This window comes from Cydia fagiglandana, chromosome 24 (assembly GCF_963556715.1).
Source record: "Cydia fagiglandana chromosome 24, ilCydFagi1.1, whole genome shotgun sequence".
NCBI classification, from domain to species: domain Eukaryota; kingdom Metazoa; phylum Arthropoda; class Insecta; order Lepidoptera; family Tortricidae; genus Cydia; species Cydia fagiglandana.
In genome coordinates this window covers 3,261,669-3,277,853 of record NC_085955.1, presented here as the reverse complement: position 1 = coordinate 3,277,853, position 16,185 = coordinate 3,261,669, and the positions used below count along the sequence as shown (strand labels likewise).

The 16,185-nt window shown below is 38.7% G+C and overlaps 2 protein-coding genes across 2 annotated transcripts in view; both read right to left on the bottom strand.

Annotated features, from left to right (window-relative positions):
* LOC134676285 (uncharacterized) overlaps positions 1-9,939 on the bottom strand; it is a 181,999-nt gene extending 172,060 nt beyond the window's left edge. The window contains exon 1 of the mRNA XM_063534657.1: positions 9,202-9,939. Within this exon, the coding sequence (XP_063390727.1) occupies positions 9,246-9,881 (636 nt within the window). The 5' untranslated portion in view covers positions 9,882-9,939 and the 3' untranslated portion in view covers positions 9,202-9,245. The remainder of the gene's footprint in view (positions 1-9,201) is intronic.
* Positions 1-16,185, bottom strand: part of LOC134676594 (protein slit) — a 250,471-nt gene that overhangs the window by 166,859 nt on the left and 67,427 nt on the right. The gene's annotated exons all lie outside the window — the stretch shown is intronic.

Below are 16,185 nucleotides of genomic sequence, written 5' to 3'. Positions count from 1 at the left end.
ATTATAACTCCGTAAGCGCGATGTAGGTCTCATATACTAATTGCCTTATAGACGTAGTAGTATCTTCTCAGTAGTTTATACGTTCTAGCTCCCTAACGCCATCTGTTAGATTATTGTGGCACGGCGTTGGCAGTGACAGCTAGAGGAGACGCCACAATTCTGTGGCAATGGCTAGCGTGCATAAATCTCTCGTTAATCGTGTTTGCACAGTCGCAAACGCGCAGAATCAACAAATTGGAAGCGCGCGCAGCCATTCAGCTCATACTAAAGCACTGTATTCTATACATAGAGGTACAATAATATAGAGATGACACGGGGGAGGGGCCAAACGACCGAACGAGATGCACTTATGGGACCGCAGCTATGCAGAAAACGACCAACTCAATTTTTTTATCAATGCATAAAGCGACCAAAGCTACCGAGTTAGGGTGTAAGTCACTTTGACAAAAATAAAAAATTGGTCGCTTTCTACAGAACTACGGTCATGGAACTTTCAGTATTAGGAGTAGCAGAGAAAGCGGTATTATTGCTTGTCCTTGTCACAGTCTCACTTTTTGTTTGTTCCCACCAAAAATTTAGTATGGTTTATGGTGGGCAACAAATGACCCGACCGAATTACGCAGATTGTTTTTGGTATGTTGCCAGGAATGTTAAAACGTGTTTTTTAATATTGACGCTTTGCGTATGTTTTGTCCCTCACGGAGGCACGCGTATACCACTTCTATAGGATGCTACCTTCTATGGTTAGAACAATATTTTGACAGTTCCGAACAACTGACAGGCCGATACCATCCAGCGGACTTTTAATCAGTGGGCCCCTTTAGGCTACGTTTCCACCAGAGAGCACGAGGATCCCATATAACCATTCCAGTCGCAGAATCATCAAAGTGGTAACTAAATGTCAGATGTGTCGTAACAGAGTCCACACAATGTGTCTAGAATTGTTTCGAAACAAAGTGTCGTCGCCGTGTGTACACTTTTCCGTAACAAGGTGTCGACACATTTGTGTGCACTTTGCGTGCGGTTTGCGACTAAATCTGACAGCAAATTTGTGACAGCAAATGTCAATATAAAATACCTCTAAAAAACCAAGGTTTGTCAAACTACTATTAGTGTCTCGTGTGCTCGTAAGTAATTCTAGTAAGTCATCATGGGCGATGCAAATGATAATAATCGACCAAAACCATATAAACACCCAACACCCGTCAACCTTTTACAGAAAAGTTTTTAAAGAAATGCAATAAGCTACTTAGGTCAGCCAACGAATGCTCAAAAAAGTTGTAGAGGGAAATGCTCGGAACACAATTTTTGACTCTGTAACTTGGTTTGGACAAGTTACGAGGTGAACATATCAAAAGTCCCCGGCCGTAGCCCTTGAGCGGGGGGAAGAGAGGGGGCTTTGAATGTCCCATTTTCCGGTTTTTCGATTATATCTCGGAAACTATGCATCTTAGCGACATGGCCACTTATACAAAATGAAAGTTAATTTAATTTGTTACAAGTTTATTCAGTCAATTTTTTCGATATGTTGAATAGTTTTTGAGATATCCGCTCTTGAAAGTTTAATTAGGGCTCTCAATTTTATCTTGATATATCTACATCAGTGAAGGTGCTAGGCCGTGTATGGTATCGTTTTCGTATAAATCTGGGTTGCTGAATCCATTTAAGGTATCACATTGAAACCATTCCACAAAATTAAAAAAATCTTTTTAGGGTTCCGTACCTCAAAAGCAAAAAACGGAATCCTTATAGGATCACTCGTGCGTCTGTATGTCTGTCTGTCTGAATACACAAAATAGTTCTTTACCTATAGATAACAGGAAAACCTATTAGAAATGTGCAGTCAAGCGCGAGTCGGACTTAATGTACGGAACCCTTAATACGCGAGTCCGACTCGCACTTGGTCGGTTTTTTTTAAACTCCTCTTGACGCTTAACCGCTGAACCGATTTCGTTGAAATTTGGTATAGAAATAGTTTGCGTCCCGGAACAGGACATAGGATAGATCTTATAACCAAAATCATCTTTTGAAGGTGTCAAAAGTGGCGTGGAAATTTGTACGTGAAATCAATAACCGCTGAACCGATTTATATTAAATTTGGGATGGTCTACATATTTGATTTAGTTAAAAATGATAAAAAAAACATGACTTCAAACCTAAACTTAAACAGTATTAACTTCAAGAAGTCAATTCTGAATTCCTCCCTACACCTCATTTCACACCTTTGAAGGATGATTTTTGAGATAACTTATTATGTCCTGTCTCGGGACTCAAAATATATGTGTACTAAATTTAAATTAAAACTGTTCAGCAGTTTACGCGTGAAGAGGAGTTTAAAAGAAAGTAAGTTTATATGTTTTTACTTTGGAATGGTGTCAATGTGATACCATAACTAAATTTGGTACTGCGAATTTATACGAAAACGATACCAAACATGGCCTCGTAGCTTTACTGTTGTAGAAGTCAAAATAAAATTGAGAGCCCTAAATTCTTATTACTTGACCAAACTTGTGTAGAAGGAAAAGGAAAAATAAAAGTCTTCGGCAGGAATATAAGACACAAATATATATATTTTGTTTGCGTTACTATTTCAATCATCAAAAATAAACATACCTTGATTATATTATTCTAGTGAGAACCTCACAGATAAACAAAAACATTTACTTAAAAAATTACAAGGTCGAAATGTCACGGAACTTGTGTGAGTAATACGTGAAAAATAAAAACTTTTATGACAAAAAAATCTGGACACAATTTAAGAAGCATCCTATTGCGTCGAGGAATCATCTGTATTTTTGCTTGTTTCATTACCTCCTCGCTTCTTTTTTGTCCTTTGTATTCTGTAGCAATTTGTTAGATCTGAAAATAAAGATAACTTGCGTCGTCACGGATGTCGATTTATAGGTTTTAGGGAGTGCAGAATTCGAAAACGATGATCATTTTATAATCCAAGATGGCCGCTACGTATTTTGTCATAAAAGTCGTCATGAATATCGTTTTATAGGTTTTAGGAAGTGCCGATTTCGAAAATGATGACCAGTTTGGAATCCAAGATGTGTGCCGTGCACTTTGTCATAAAAGTCGTCATGGATATCGTTTTATAGGTTTTAGGGAGTGCACAATTCGAAAATGATGACCATTTTGGATTCCAAGATGTCTGCCGTGCACTTTGTCATATAAGCCGTCATAGATGTTGATTTATAGGTGTTAGGAAGAGCAGATTTCGAAAATGATGACCATGACCAACAAAACGACATCCATGACGACTTTTATGACATAGTGCATGGCCGCCATTTTGGAATCGAAAATGGTCATCATTTTCGAAAGCGGGGCCCCCTAAAACCTATAAAACGACATCCATGACGACTTTTATGACATAGTGCATGGCCGCCATCTTGGAATCCGAATTGGTCATCGTTTTCGAAATCTGCGCCCCTTAAAACCTATAAAACGACACCCATGACGACTTTTATGACATAGTGCATGGCCACCATTTTGGAATCCAAAATGGTCATCATTTTCTAAATCTGCGCCCCCCAAAACCTATAAAACGACACCCATGACGACTTTTATTACATAGTGCATGGCCGCCATTTTGGATTTCAAAATGGTCATCAGTTTCTAAATCGGGGCCCCCTAAAACCTATAAAACGACACCCATGACGACTTTTATGACATAGTGCATGGCCGCCATCTTGGAATCCAAAATGGTCATCATTTTTGAAATCTGCGCCTCCTAAAACCTATAAAACGACACCCCTGACGACTTTTATGGCATAGTGCATGGCCGCCATTTTGGATTCCAAAATGGTCATCATTTTCAAAATTGGGGCCCCCTAAAACGTATAAAACGACATCCATGACGACTTTTATGACACAGCGCATGGCCGCCATTTTGGATTCCAAAATGGTCATCATTTTCGAAATCGGCACTCCCTAAAACTTATAAATCGACACCCATCTCGACTTTTATGACAAAGTTGGCTACCATCTGCATGCAAGACATTTCTATTATTTTTACGTACAAAAATGGCCTCCTGTCAACTTCCAACCGAGATTTAATTGATAATTTATTCGATGTTCAGATTAATTCAATTTCAATATATGTTAGGTCGACTAAACTAATCGTGATTAAAATTTGAGGATTAACTTTTTTTATTCCATTAATTAGTCGACAAAACAGTTAATCTATTAAGTCCCATCTCTGACCACGTCATTTTTACACTTTGAGAATATCTGAAAACAAATGAACACAAGGAGCCATTTTGCAAATCCAGTAACTTTGTTATTAATTTTGACAGCGCGTGTCATGTGTCTACACAGAGTCGACACAAAGTCGAAACATTTGCGACTACTTTGTGACTGCAATATTTCTCAGCCTTAAACCATATTTATACATCATAATTAACAAGTTTCGTAGTATGTAAAGCGTTATTTCTGTTATTTAAGTATAGTATACGCATCGAAGTACTAAAAATGCATCAAATAATATATTTATGAACACAAGCACTGAGAAGTAAACAATTTCATTTCCGGCTAAACTAAAACAATGTGGTGGCGCGTTGATTATATTACACTTAGTTTATCAAATCACTCGAGCAGTTTAATTCCCCATAATAATTTAAGTCCTATTGTAATATAAATGCAAACAATATATAATTACGTCTTGTAATCCGTTTTAGAGATGGCGTATTAATGTCACTTATTTTTATTTAACTATTTTTCCATCTGACAGTTTCCATTTGACAGGAACAAAATGAACGAATGAACGAATGATTTTGGCATAAAGTAGTCGCAAACCCGAAACAATGTGTGCACACGGCGACCACACTTTATGTCACTTTGAGTCATGTGTCGACCCTTCCCCATTTCTGGTAACTGTGTCGACACGGCGACGACTCTGCGACTGTAATTGTGACCGAAACAGACGGTGTCGACACAAGATGTGTCTACACCGCGTCGTAACGGCGACTGGAAATGGTTGTATGGGATGTTGAGTCCATGGTAGATTTTATTATGTATGATCTCCACTTTCAACTCGTTAGAGTTTTAGATCAGATAGCAAGATATATCTGGCATTTATGCCATGACATGTCACAATACTAAGCATTCCTGATCGGAGATACAGTCAGTAGCCTATTTAGTTTAAATTCTATCGGACGAACTATAAAATAAATAATAAACGATATATAATAAAAAAGGTAAGCGATGACTGCACCGATCGTATCGGTTCGGGTTACTGTCAGGGGTCATCAACGTTTTTAAACTCATTCTAGTTATAAATGTGAATGTTTTTATTTGAAACGACAAAAACGGTGAAAAAATTAGAAATTACCTACATATTTTTGACTTTACAGTACAATACATTCTAAAATGTTTAATAATACATTTATTTTATCAAATAAAACTTATCAAAGTACTTATAGGTCTGTATGATAACAAAGCCTCTGCGCTGTGGATCTAAAGGTTATTATTATGTTTTTTTTTGTCAATAAATCATTTTTTATTTCTTATAGGTAAGTTCCACATCCCAGTATTGTTCTATTAACAAAGCATAAATCTTATTTATTTATTAAGTACACACGTCTCAAATTCACGTCTACTTCCCCAAATTGAATTGAGCATGCAAAGTTGAAAGGTTGCGCGCCGCTGCCCGCGCCGGTTCGTTAGCCGTATCGAGTGTACATTACATTGACTGTACTCCCTGAGGGAATAGTTTGAAACTCGGTGCGACTGTACATATGTACATCTACATATTCTACATATGTGGCGTTTTAAACCAAACGGGTACTTATTGTCGGTTGTCAATAAGACCATAGAGAAAAAAATACATACGTCATTTTTAGGGTTCCGTACCCAAAGGGTAAAACGGGACCCTATTACTAAGACTTCGCTGTCCGTCCGTCCGTCCGTCCGTCCGTCCGTCCGTCCGTCCGTCTGTCCATCTGTCTGTCACCAGGCTGTATCTCACGAACCGTGATAGCTAGACAGTTCAAATTTTCACAGATGATGTATTTCTGTTGCCGCTATAACAACAAATACTAAAAACAAAATAAAATAAAGATTTAAGTGGGGCTCCCATACAGCAAACGTGATTTTTGACCAAAGTTAAGCAACGTCGGGCGTGGTCAGTACTTGGATGGGTGGCCGTTTTCTTTTTGCATTTTTTTCCGTTTTTTTTTTATTTATGGTACGGAACCCTTCGTGCGCGAGTCCGACTCGCACTTGCCCGGTTTTTAGTACCAAAACGACTATTATTTTCGTAGTCGACATTTAGCATCGAGTAGCGGAATTATCAGTACCTACTGCTAAAACTAAAACTAAACTAAAAAAACCGGACAAGTGCGAATCGGACTCGCCCACCGAGGGTTCCGTACTTTTCAGTATTTGTTATAGCGGCAACAGAAATACATCATCTGTGAAAATTTCATCTATCACGGTTCGCGAGATACAGCCTGGTGACAGACGGACGGGCAGCGGAGTCTTAGTAACAGGGTCCCGTTTTACCCTTTGGGTTTGGGTATTTTAGTACTTAGGGCCTACTGAGTACTTAGGGCAATAAGTAGTCTCATTTATCAGAATTCAGAAAATTTCAGTATGGCCCACGTATAAGGTTTCAATAACTAGCCACCTTAATATAGGTACTAAAATGAATTCTGTTTATAGGTGAATAGAATTCATTTTTATTTTAGGGTGGCCAGTTACTGGCGAATTACCCAACTATTATTTATTCTGAAGTACAGTTAGCAATAACAGTGTGTGTCACAAAAAACTTCAGAGAATTTCATTTATTACGACTTTGGTTTGGTTCCCATATAACCATTCCAGTCGCAGAATCATCAAAGTGGTAACTAAATGTCAGATGTGTCGTAACAGAGTCCACACAATGTGTCTAGAATTGTTTCGAAACAAAGTGTCGTCGCCGTGTGTACACTTTTCCGTAACAAGGTGTCGACACATTTGTGTGCACTTTGCGTGCGGTTTGCGACTAAATCTGACAGAAAATTTGTGACAGCAAATGTCAATATAAAATACCTCTTGAAAACCAAGGTTTGTCAAACTACTATTAGTGTCTCGTGTGCTCGTAAGTAATTCTAGTAAGTCATCATGGGCGATGCAAATGAAAACCATATAAACACCCAACACCCGTCAACCTTTTACAGAAAAGTTTTTAAAGAGATGCAATAAGCTACTTAGGTCAGCCAACGAATGCTCCAAAACGTTGTAAAGGGAAATGCTCGGAACACAATTTTTGACTCTGTAACTTGGTTTGGACAAGTTAGGAGGTGAACATATCAAAAGTCCCCGGCCGTAACCCTTGAGCGGGGGGAAGAGAGGGGGCTTTGAAGGTCCCATTTTCCGGTTTTTCGATTATATCTCGGAAACTATGCATCTTAGCGATATGGCCACTTATACAAAATGAAAGTTAATTTAATTTGTTACAAGTTTATTCAGTCAATTTTTTCGATATGTTGAATAGTTTTTGAGATATCCGCTCTTGAAAGTTTATTTAGGGCTCTCAATGTTATCTTGATATATCTACATCAGTGAAGGTGCTAGGCCGTGTATGGTATCGTTTTCGTATAAATCTGGGTTGCTGAATCCATTTAAGGTATCACATTGACACCATTCCACAAAATTAAAAAAAAATCTTTTTAGGGTTCCGTACCTCAAAAGCAAAAAACGGAATCCTTATAGGATCACTCGTGCGTCTGTATGTCTGTCCATCTGCATACACAAAATAGTTCTTTACCTATAGATGACAGGAAAACCTATTAGAAATGTGCAGTCAAGCGCGAGTCGGACTTAATGTACGGAACCCTTAATACGCGAGTCCGACTCGCACTTGGCCGGTTTTTTTTAAACTCCTCTTGACGCTTAACCGCTGAACCGATTTCGTTGAAATTTGGTATAGAAATAGTTTGCGTCCCGGAACAGGACATAGGATAGATCTTATAACCATAATCATCTTTTGAAGGTGTGAAAAGTGGCGTGGAAATTTGTACGGGAAATCAATAACCGCTGACCCGATTTATATTAAATTTGGCATGGTCTACATCTTTGATTTAGTTAAAAATGATAAAAAAACATGACTTCAAACCTAAACTTGAACAGTATTAACTTCAAGAAGTCAATTCTGAATTCCCCCCTACACCTCATTTCACACCTTTAAAGGATGATTTTTGAGATAACTTATTATGTCCTGTCTCGGTACTCAAAATATATGTGTACTAAATTTAAATTAAAACTGTTCAGCAGTTTAAGCGTGAAGAGGAGTTTAAAAGAAAGTATTTTAATAAGTTTATATGTTTTTACTTTGGAATGGTGTCAATGTGATACCATAACTAAATTTGGTACTGCGCATTTATACGAAAACGATACCAAACATGGCCTCGTAGCTTTACTGTTGTAGAAGTCAAAATAAAATTGAGAGCCCTAAATTCTTATTACTTGACCAAACTTGTGTAGAAGGAAAAGGAAAAATAAAAGTCTTCGGCAGGAATATAAGACACAAATATATATATTTTGTTTGCGTTACTATTTCAATCATCAAATATAAACATACCTTGATTATATTATTCTAGTAAGATCCTCATAGATAAACAAAAACATTTACTTAAAAAATTACAAGGTCGAAATGTCACGGAACTTGTGAGAGTAATATGTGAAAAATAAAAACTTTTATGACAAAAAAATCTGGACACAATTTAAGAAGCATCCAATTGCGTCGAGGAATCATCTGTATTTTTGCTTGTTTCATTACCTCCTCGCTTCTTTTTTTGTCCTTTGTATTCTGTAGCAATTTGTTAGATCTGAAAATAAAGATAACTTGCGTCGTCACGGATGTCGATTTATAGGTTTTAGGGAGTGCAGAATTCGAAAACTATGATCATTTTATATTCCAAGATGGCGGCTACGTATTTTGTCATAAAAGTCGTCATGGATATCGTTTTATAGGTTTTAGGGAATGCAGAATTCTAAAATGATGACCATTTTGGATTCCAAGATGTCTGCTGTGCACTTTGTCATATAAGCCTTTATATTATTATTATTTATTATTATTTATTATTATTTATTATTTTCTCTTTATTTATTTATCGTCTTAGGTTAGGTATTTTTATAATATGAATATAAAAGTAAAATATAAAAACACTTACAAAACAATAAAAATACATATAAACACATTATAAAAAACCTAACCTAGGGTGCCGCCAGCAGCGGGGCAAGGCCCAAGCTACCGGTGGTCAGGGCTGCAGAGAGAGGAACCGACGTACTATCCGCGCCGTGTCCAAGATCACCGCCTTCTGCATCTGTCCCTTGATCCAACCACCTAGCGAGAGTCTCTCGAGATGTTGGTCGAGACTCTTCGCTATTAAACCGTTCACTGAAACGACTATCGGGACAATGATCGTCGAATCAACATCCCACATGGCGGTTAACTCGTGAGCCAAGTCTAGGTACTTACTGGACTTGTCCTTCTCGGCCTTCACGAGATTCTCATCATGGGGGATGGTGATGTCAACGAGCATGGCCCGACGTTGCGATCGATCTATTATCACAATATCAGGCTTATTGGCTACAATAGTCCTGTCAGTGATGATAGATCGATCCCAATAGAGCGTGGCACGACCATTCTCGAGAACCGGCGCAGGTGAGTACTTGTAGTACGGTACTTCGCAGTCCACAAGGCCATATAGAAGAGCAAGTTGCTGGTGAATAATCCTGGCTACGAGATTATGTCTGTGCAAGTACTCGCCGTTAGCAAGATGAGAACAACCGGAAATGATATGCCTGAGTGACTCTCCGGGACGGCGGCATGCCCGACAAATGTCGACCGTACCGTCCTTCAGGATATATTTCCGATAGTTGTTCGTCATCATCACTTCGTCTGCAATTGCACAGGCAAAACCCTCGGTTTCTCCGAAGAGGTCCCCGAATCGTAACCAGTTCACCGACGCCGTTATTTATTATTATTATTATGACCAACAAAACGACATCCATGTCGACTTTTAACATAGTGCATGGCCGCCATCTTGGATTCCAAAATAGTTATTATTATCGAAATCTCATCATCATCATCATTTCAGCCTATATACGTCCCACTGCTGAGCACAGGCCTCCTCTCATGCGCGAGAGGGCTTGGGCTATAGTCCCCACGCTAGCCCAATGCGGATTGGGGACTTCACATACACCTTTGAATTTCTTCGCAGATGTATGCAGGTTTCCTCACGATGTTTTCCTTCACCGAAAAGCAAGTGGTAAATATCAAATGATATTTCGTACATAAATTCCGAAAAACTCATTGGTACGAGCCGGAATTTGAACCCGCGACCTCCGAATTGAAAGTCAGGCGTCATATCCACTCGGCCACCACTGCTCTCGAAGTCATTCCGCCATTCTTCGAAATCTGCGCTCCCTAAAACCTATAAAACGACAGCCATGACGACTTTTATGACATACTGCATGGCCGCCATTTTGGATTCCAAAATGGTCATCATTTTCGAAATCAGGGCCCCCTAAAACCTATAAAACGACACCCATGACAACTTTTATGACATAGTGCATTGCCGCCATTTTGGATTCCAAAATGGCCATCATTTTCGAAATCTGCGTCCCCTAAAACCTATAAAACGACATCCATGACGACTTTTATGACATAGTGCATGGCCGCCATCTTGGAATCCAAAATGGTCATCGTTTTCGAAATCTGCGCCCCCTAAAACCTATAAAACGGCACCCATGACGACTTTTATGACATAGTGCATGGCCACCATTTTGGAATCCAAAATGGTCATCATTTTCTAAATCTGCGCCCCCCAAAACCTATAAAACGACACCCATGTAGACTTTTATGGCATAGTGCATGGCCGCCATTTTGGATTCCAAAATGGTCATCATTTTCAAAATCGGAGCCCCCCAAAACCTATAAAACGACATCCATGACGACTTTTATGACATAGTGCATGGCCGCCATTTTGGATTCCAAAATGGTCATCATTTTCGAAATCTGCGCCCCCCAAAACCTATAAAACGACACCCATGACGACTTTTATGACATAGTGCATGGCCGCCATTCTGGATTACAAAATGGTCATCATTTTCTAAATCGGGGCCCCCTAAAACCCATAAAACGACATCCATGACGACTTTTATGACATAGTGCATGGCCGCCATTTTGGAATCGAAAATGGTTATCATTTTCGAAATCTGCGCCCCCCAAAACTTATAAAACGACACCCATGACGACTTTTATGACATAGTGCATGGCCGCCATTCTGGATTCCAAAATGGTCATCATTTTCGAAAGCGGGGCCCCCTAAAACCTATAAAACGACATCCATGACGACTTTTATGACATAGTGCATGGCCGCGATCTTGGAATCCAAAATGGTCATCGTTTTCGAAATCTGCGCCCCCTAAAACCTATAAAACGACACCCATGACGACTTTTATGACATAGTGCATGGCCACCATTTCGGAATCCAAAATGGTCATCATTTTCTAAATCTGCGCCCCCCAAAACCTATAAAACGACACCCATGACGACTTTTGTGACATAGTGCATGGCCGCCATTTTGGATTTCAAAATGGTCATCATTTTCTAAATCGGGGCCCCCTAAAACCTATAAAACGACATCCATGACGACTTTTATGACATAGTGCATGGCCGCCATCTTGGAATCCAAAATGGTCATCATTTTCAAGATTGGGGCCCCCTAAAACGTATAAAACGACATCCATGACGACTTTTATGACACAGTGCATGGCCGCCATTTTGGATTCCAAAATGGTCATCATTTTCGAAATCGGCACTCCCTAAAACCTATTAATCGACACCCATCTCGACTTTTATGACAAAGTGTTTGGCTACCATCTGCATGCAAGACATTTCTATTATTTTTACGTACAAAAATGGCCCCCTGTCAACTTCCAACCGAGATTTAATCGATAATTTATTCGATTAATGTTCAGATTAATTCAATTTCAATCTAAACTAATCGTGATTAAAATTTGAGGATTAACTTTTTTTATTCCATTAATTAGTCGAATAAACAGTTAATCTATTAAGTCCCATCTCTGACCACGGCATTTTTACACTTTGAGAATATCTGAAAACAAATGAACACAAGGAGCCATTTTGCAAATCCAGGTAACTATGTTATTACTTTTGACAGCGCGTGTCATGTGTCTACACAGAGTCGACACAAAGTCGAAACATTTGCGACTACTTTGTGACTGCAATATTTCTCAGCCTTAAACCATATTTATACATCATAATTAACAAGTTTCGTAGTATGTAAAGCGTTATTTCTGTTATTTAAGTATAGTATACGCATCGAAGTACTAAAAATGCATCAAATAATATATTTATGAACACAGGCACTGAGAAGTAAACAATTTCATTTCCGGCTAAACTAAAACAATGTGGTGGCGCGTTGATTATATTACACTTAGTTTATCAAATCACTCGAGCAGTTTAATTCCCCATAATAATTAAAGTCCTGTTGTAATATAAATGCAAACAATATATAATTACGTCTTGTAATCCGTTTTAGAGATGGCGTATTAATGTCACTTATTTTTATTTAACTATTTTTCCATCTGACAGTTTCCATTTGACAGGAACAAAATGAACGAATGAACGAATGATTTTGGCATAAAGTAGTCGCAAACTAGTAACAATGTGTGCACACGGCGACCACACTTTATGTCACTTTGTGTCATGTGTCGACCCTTCCCCATTTCTGGTATCTGTGTCGACACGGCGACGACTCTGCGACTGGAATTGTGACCGAAACAGACGGTGTCGACACAAGATGTGTCTACACCGCGTCGTAACGGCGACTGGAAATGGTTGTATGGGTTGACTTTGGGTGACTTTGGTTGTAGCGACCATTCGGCTATACCGTAAAATGGGGTGAGTTGGGTGAAATTTGACTTTCTAACCTCGATAGTTTTATTTTTACATGTGAAAACTGAATGGTGTAAATAATAAGTGGTTCAGACGTTTGTATTTTATTTTGAGTAGTTCCATTTCATAACTTTAGCGATAAAGAGGAAAACCCACCTCACCCCGTAGTGCCTCGTATTTGGGGTGAGAGGGTTTTTCATACAAAGGTGATTTTGGAAGATTGTTGGATCGATTTTTTTTATTATGCGTATTACTATAGCCCCATTTTAAATTGGAATACATTATTTTTGTAGCAGTAGCCTTAAAATCGCTTCTCACCCCCCTCTCAAACCTTCTCTCCCCATTCATAACCCAACTCTCCCCGCGAAACCTACTCACCCCGTTTTACGGTACCAACGTAAAATCCAAGTCCCATGAATTTAAAGCATATTTATTACAGGATTCATGTGGATGTGATTCTACAAACATTTTTGGTGACGTCACTCGACAGTTAACAAACACAACACATCCCGTATGATCCGAATGACGAACATCAAATATTTAAGATCGTAACTGGGTTAAGCCCGGACTTAATTTAGTATTAAGTAGTGTAATGGCGACTAATTCCAATAAGGCCTAGTTTTCCATCTAGATTGGAAGGTCAGACGACGGTCAGCGGTCGTTTTCGTACAGATATATCGGAGCGGCCAAGGTGCTCATGCACAAATATTTCACGCCTCTATTCTCTAGGCGTTAGAGTGCGTGTTCAGATAGTTTTAACCATCTTGGCCGGTCTGATATATCTGAAGGCGACTGTACAAACTACTGCCAAAGTAAAACTAAGGGGCCTATCTACTAGTTCGCCCGCCCCGAACTAAGAACTCGCGTTTCGCCAAAAACTATACACCGTGAAATTTTAGTGGTTGTTTTCCCGCGGCAGGGCGATTTGCTATCGGTAGTACTTTCGAATTATGATAGACAAACTTATAAATAAACTGTTTTCCAAAAAAAAAAATACAAAAAAAATAACCTACACTCGAACAAGCGAAAAACAATAGTAACACACTAAAACTGCAAGTCGACGACAGTTCCCGATATTGTAAACAGATAAACAAATAAACAAGCACATGTTACTTTTTTAAACTGTGTAACAGGCTAGAGTGCTTTACTGTTTGACAACTGAAATTAAAATTTACTTAGACTGTTCCTTCACGATTAACAGTTGAAATAAAACCTTTTTATTAGTTTGATCGTTGTGTCAACTTTGGTAAATCGAATAATTACATCCTCTTCGCTTATTAAACTAATGTGATAACAGATCCTGTCAATGTCATCACTGCTATTTCTAGTAAAATGGATCGACATTACGAATATTCTAATTTAGAGTACGTCGCGATGGTGCAGCTGTACGCTAGGGCTAACTACGACTCCCACGCCGCCCGGCGACTTTACGCGGAACCGGACCATTTACAGTCGCTGCGTCTTCGGGGGATTTTAAACCCCCAAGTTCCACACGGACGAACAATTGTCGCCGCAACACAGCGGCTGCTTAACCACGGGCAGTTTCAAACGCCAGCACATGCACAGGGCAGAGGTGATTGTGTATTGAACGTGGCGGATTGCAGTTCGAACAATTATTGCGGTATCGGGAAGTTTAAGTGTTTGTTTAAGTTTTTGATCATTAAAAGCTTGATCTTAACTTGTTATGTTTACTTTTAAGGATCTGCAAACTAACTGCACGTAAAATGTGTGAAGGAAAAATAAATGGAACTACTTTTTAGGTTATTTTGTTTCATAAAAGAATTAGGTAGGTACTACTGCAGTGCTACTACTGGTGTTAGGTCACTTTCGAGTTTCGTTCGACACATTTATAAATCTGGCATTTCTTAACATTATTTAAAAAAAAACACATCGACTGTATATCGATAGCAGAATCATTTCGTTGCGGGAAAACAACCACTAAAATTTCACGGTGTATAGGTAGATTCATAGACATCTATTTTATTTTCGACTAGATTGAATAAAAGATGTGGATGTCATCATATTTTTTTAATCATCATACAAAAATTAAGGTATTCAAAATGGCAGCCATTTTTTGCCATGTTTATGAATTCATAAACCCTTTTATGAGGTAAAGGTCTCCAAAATATAGGCCTCGAAAAAAAAAATTCGCCTTAAAATTCAATCAAATCCTTCAATTGACTAGTAACTACATACTTCCGAACGTTATACCTCAAGTAAGAATTCACTTAGTCCGGGCATCGAACTCACTACCAATTAGAATAGATTACCAGCCACTAAGCATAACATATCGCCCTATTTAGACTCTAAAACTAATACTTTAAGCAGTCCACCACAACCTACGACCGTACAAAAAATCAGACGAAAATCAACATTAAAACCTTTGTGAAAAGGTTGTCGACGCCAGCATTTGATACTTGGTTATGTTTGAAATTGTGTTTATATAAAAGGGCGTAAGTCCTTTGAAAAATAAAGGCGCTTATGGCGTTTTGGATTTTATAGTTCAAAGCGGGGTAAAAGCACATTTTTTCCCGTCAAAAGCTGTGAGCTTTGAAAATTTGTTATCGTGTACAATTTGACGGGTTAGCGTGTAAATGTTGTAAATATACCGTAAAATTACTTCGGGCCGGTTGTAAATCGGTTTTCAAGTTTTTTAACTGGCACCTAAAGTAAAAAAGTGGTTTTTAGTCCGGGTATAAAAACTAACTTCCACTATGGATTTGAAAATTGATTTTCATCACATGCTCGAAAAATACCGTAGTTCATGGAGATGTACTGAAGGACAAAGGCCTATATTGTTCCCGCGGGTGTTATGGATTGTGAAAAAAAAAACTTTAAGTCCCTAGGGAGTTATAGCTTATTAGTTAACTCCCTAGGGAGTTATAGCTTTTCAAGATTCACTATATTGATAGGTGATAACCGCATGGAAATCCATTCAGTAGTTTTTGAGTTTATCGCAAACATACAAACACACAAACAGACAGACGCGGCGGGAGACTTTGTTTTATAAGGTGTAGTGTGACAGAGGGCCTACCGCGTTCCACGTGTTGGCTACCTGTCACACTTAAGTACGAATTTACAAGTGCGATAGAGAGGCAACACGACGAACAGGACTCGGGTATGTACCTATAACTCTGAACAAATCTATAAACTTTTCTTACAGAAATCGTTTACACAATCCAGTAAAGAATTTAATTAGGTAAAACCCTAAAACCGGTTTTAGGGTTCCGTACCCAAAGGGTAAGACGGGACCCTATTACTAAGACTTCGCT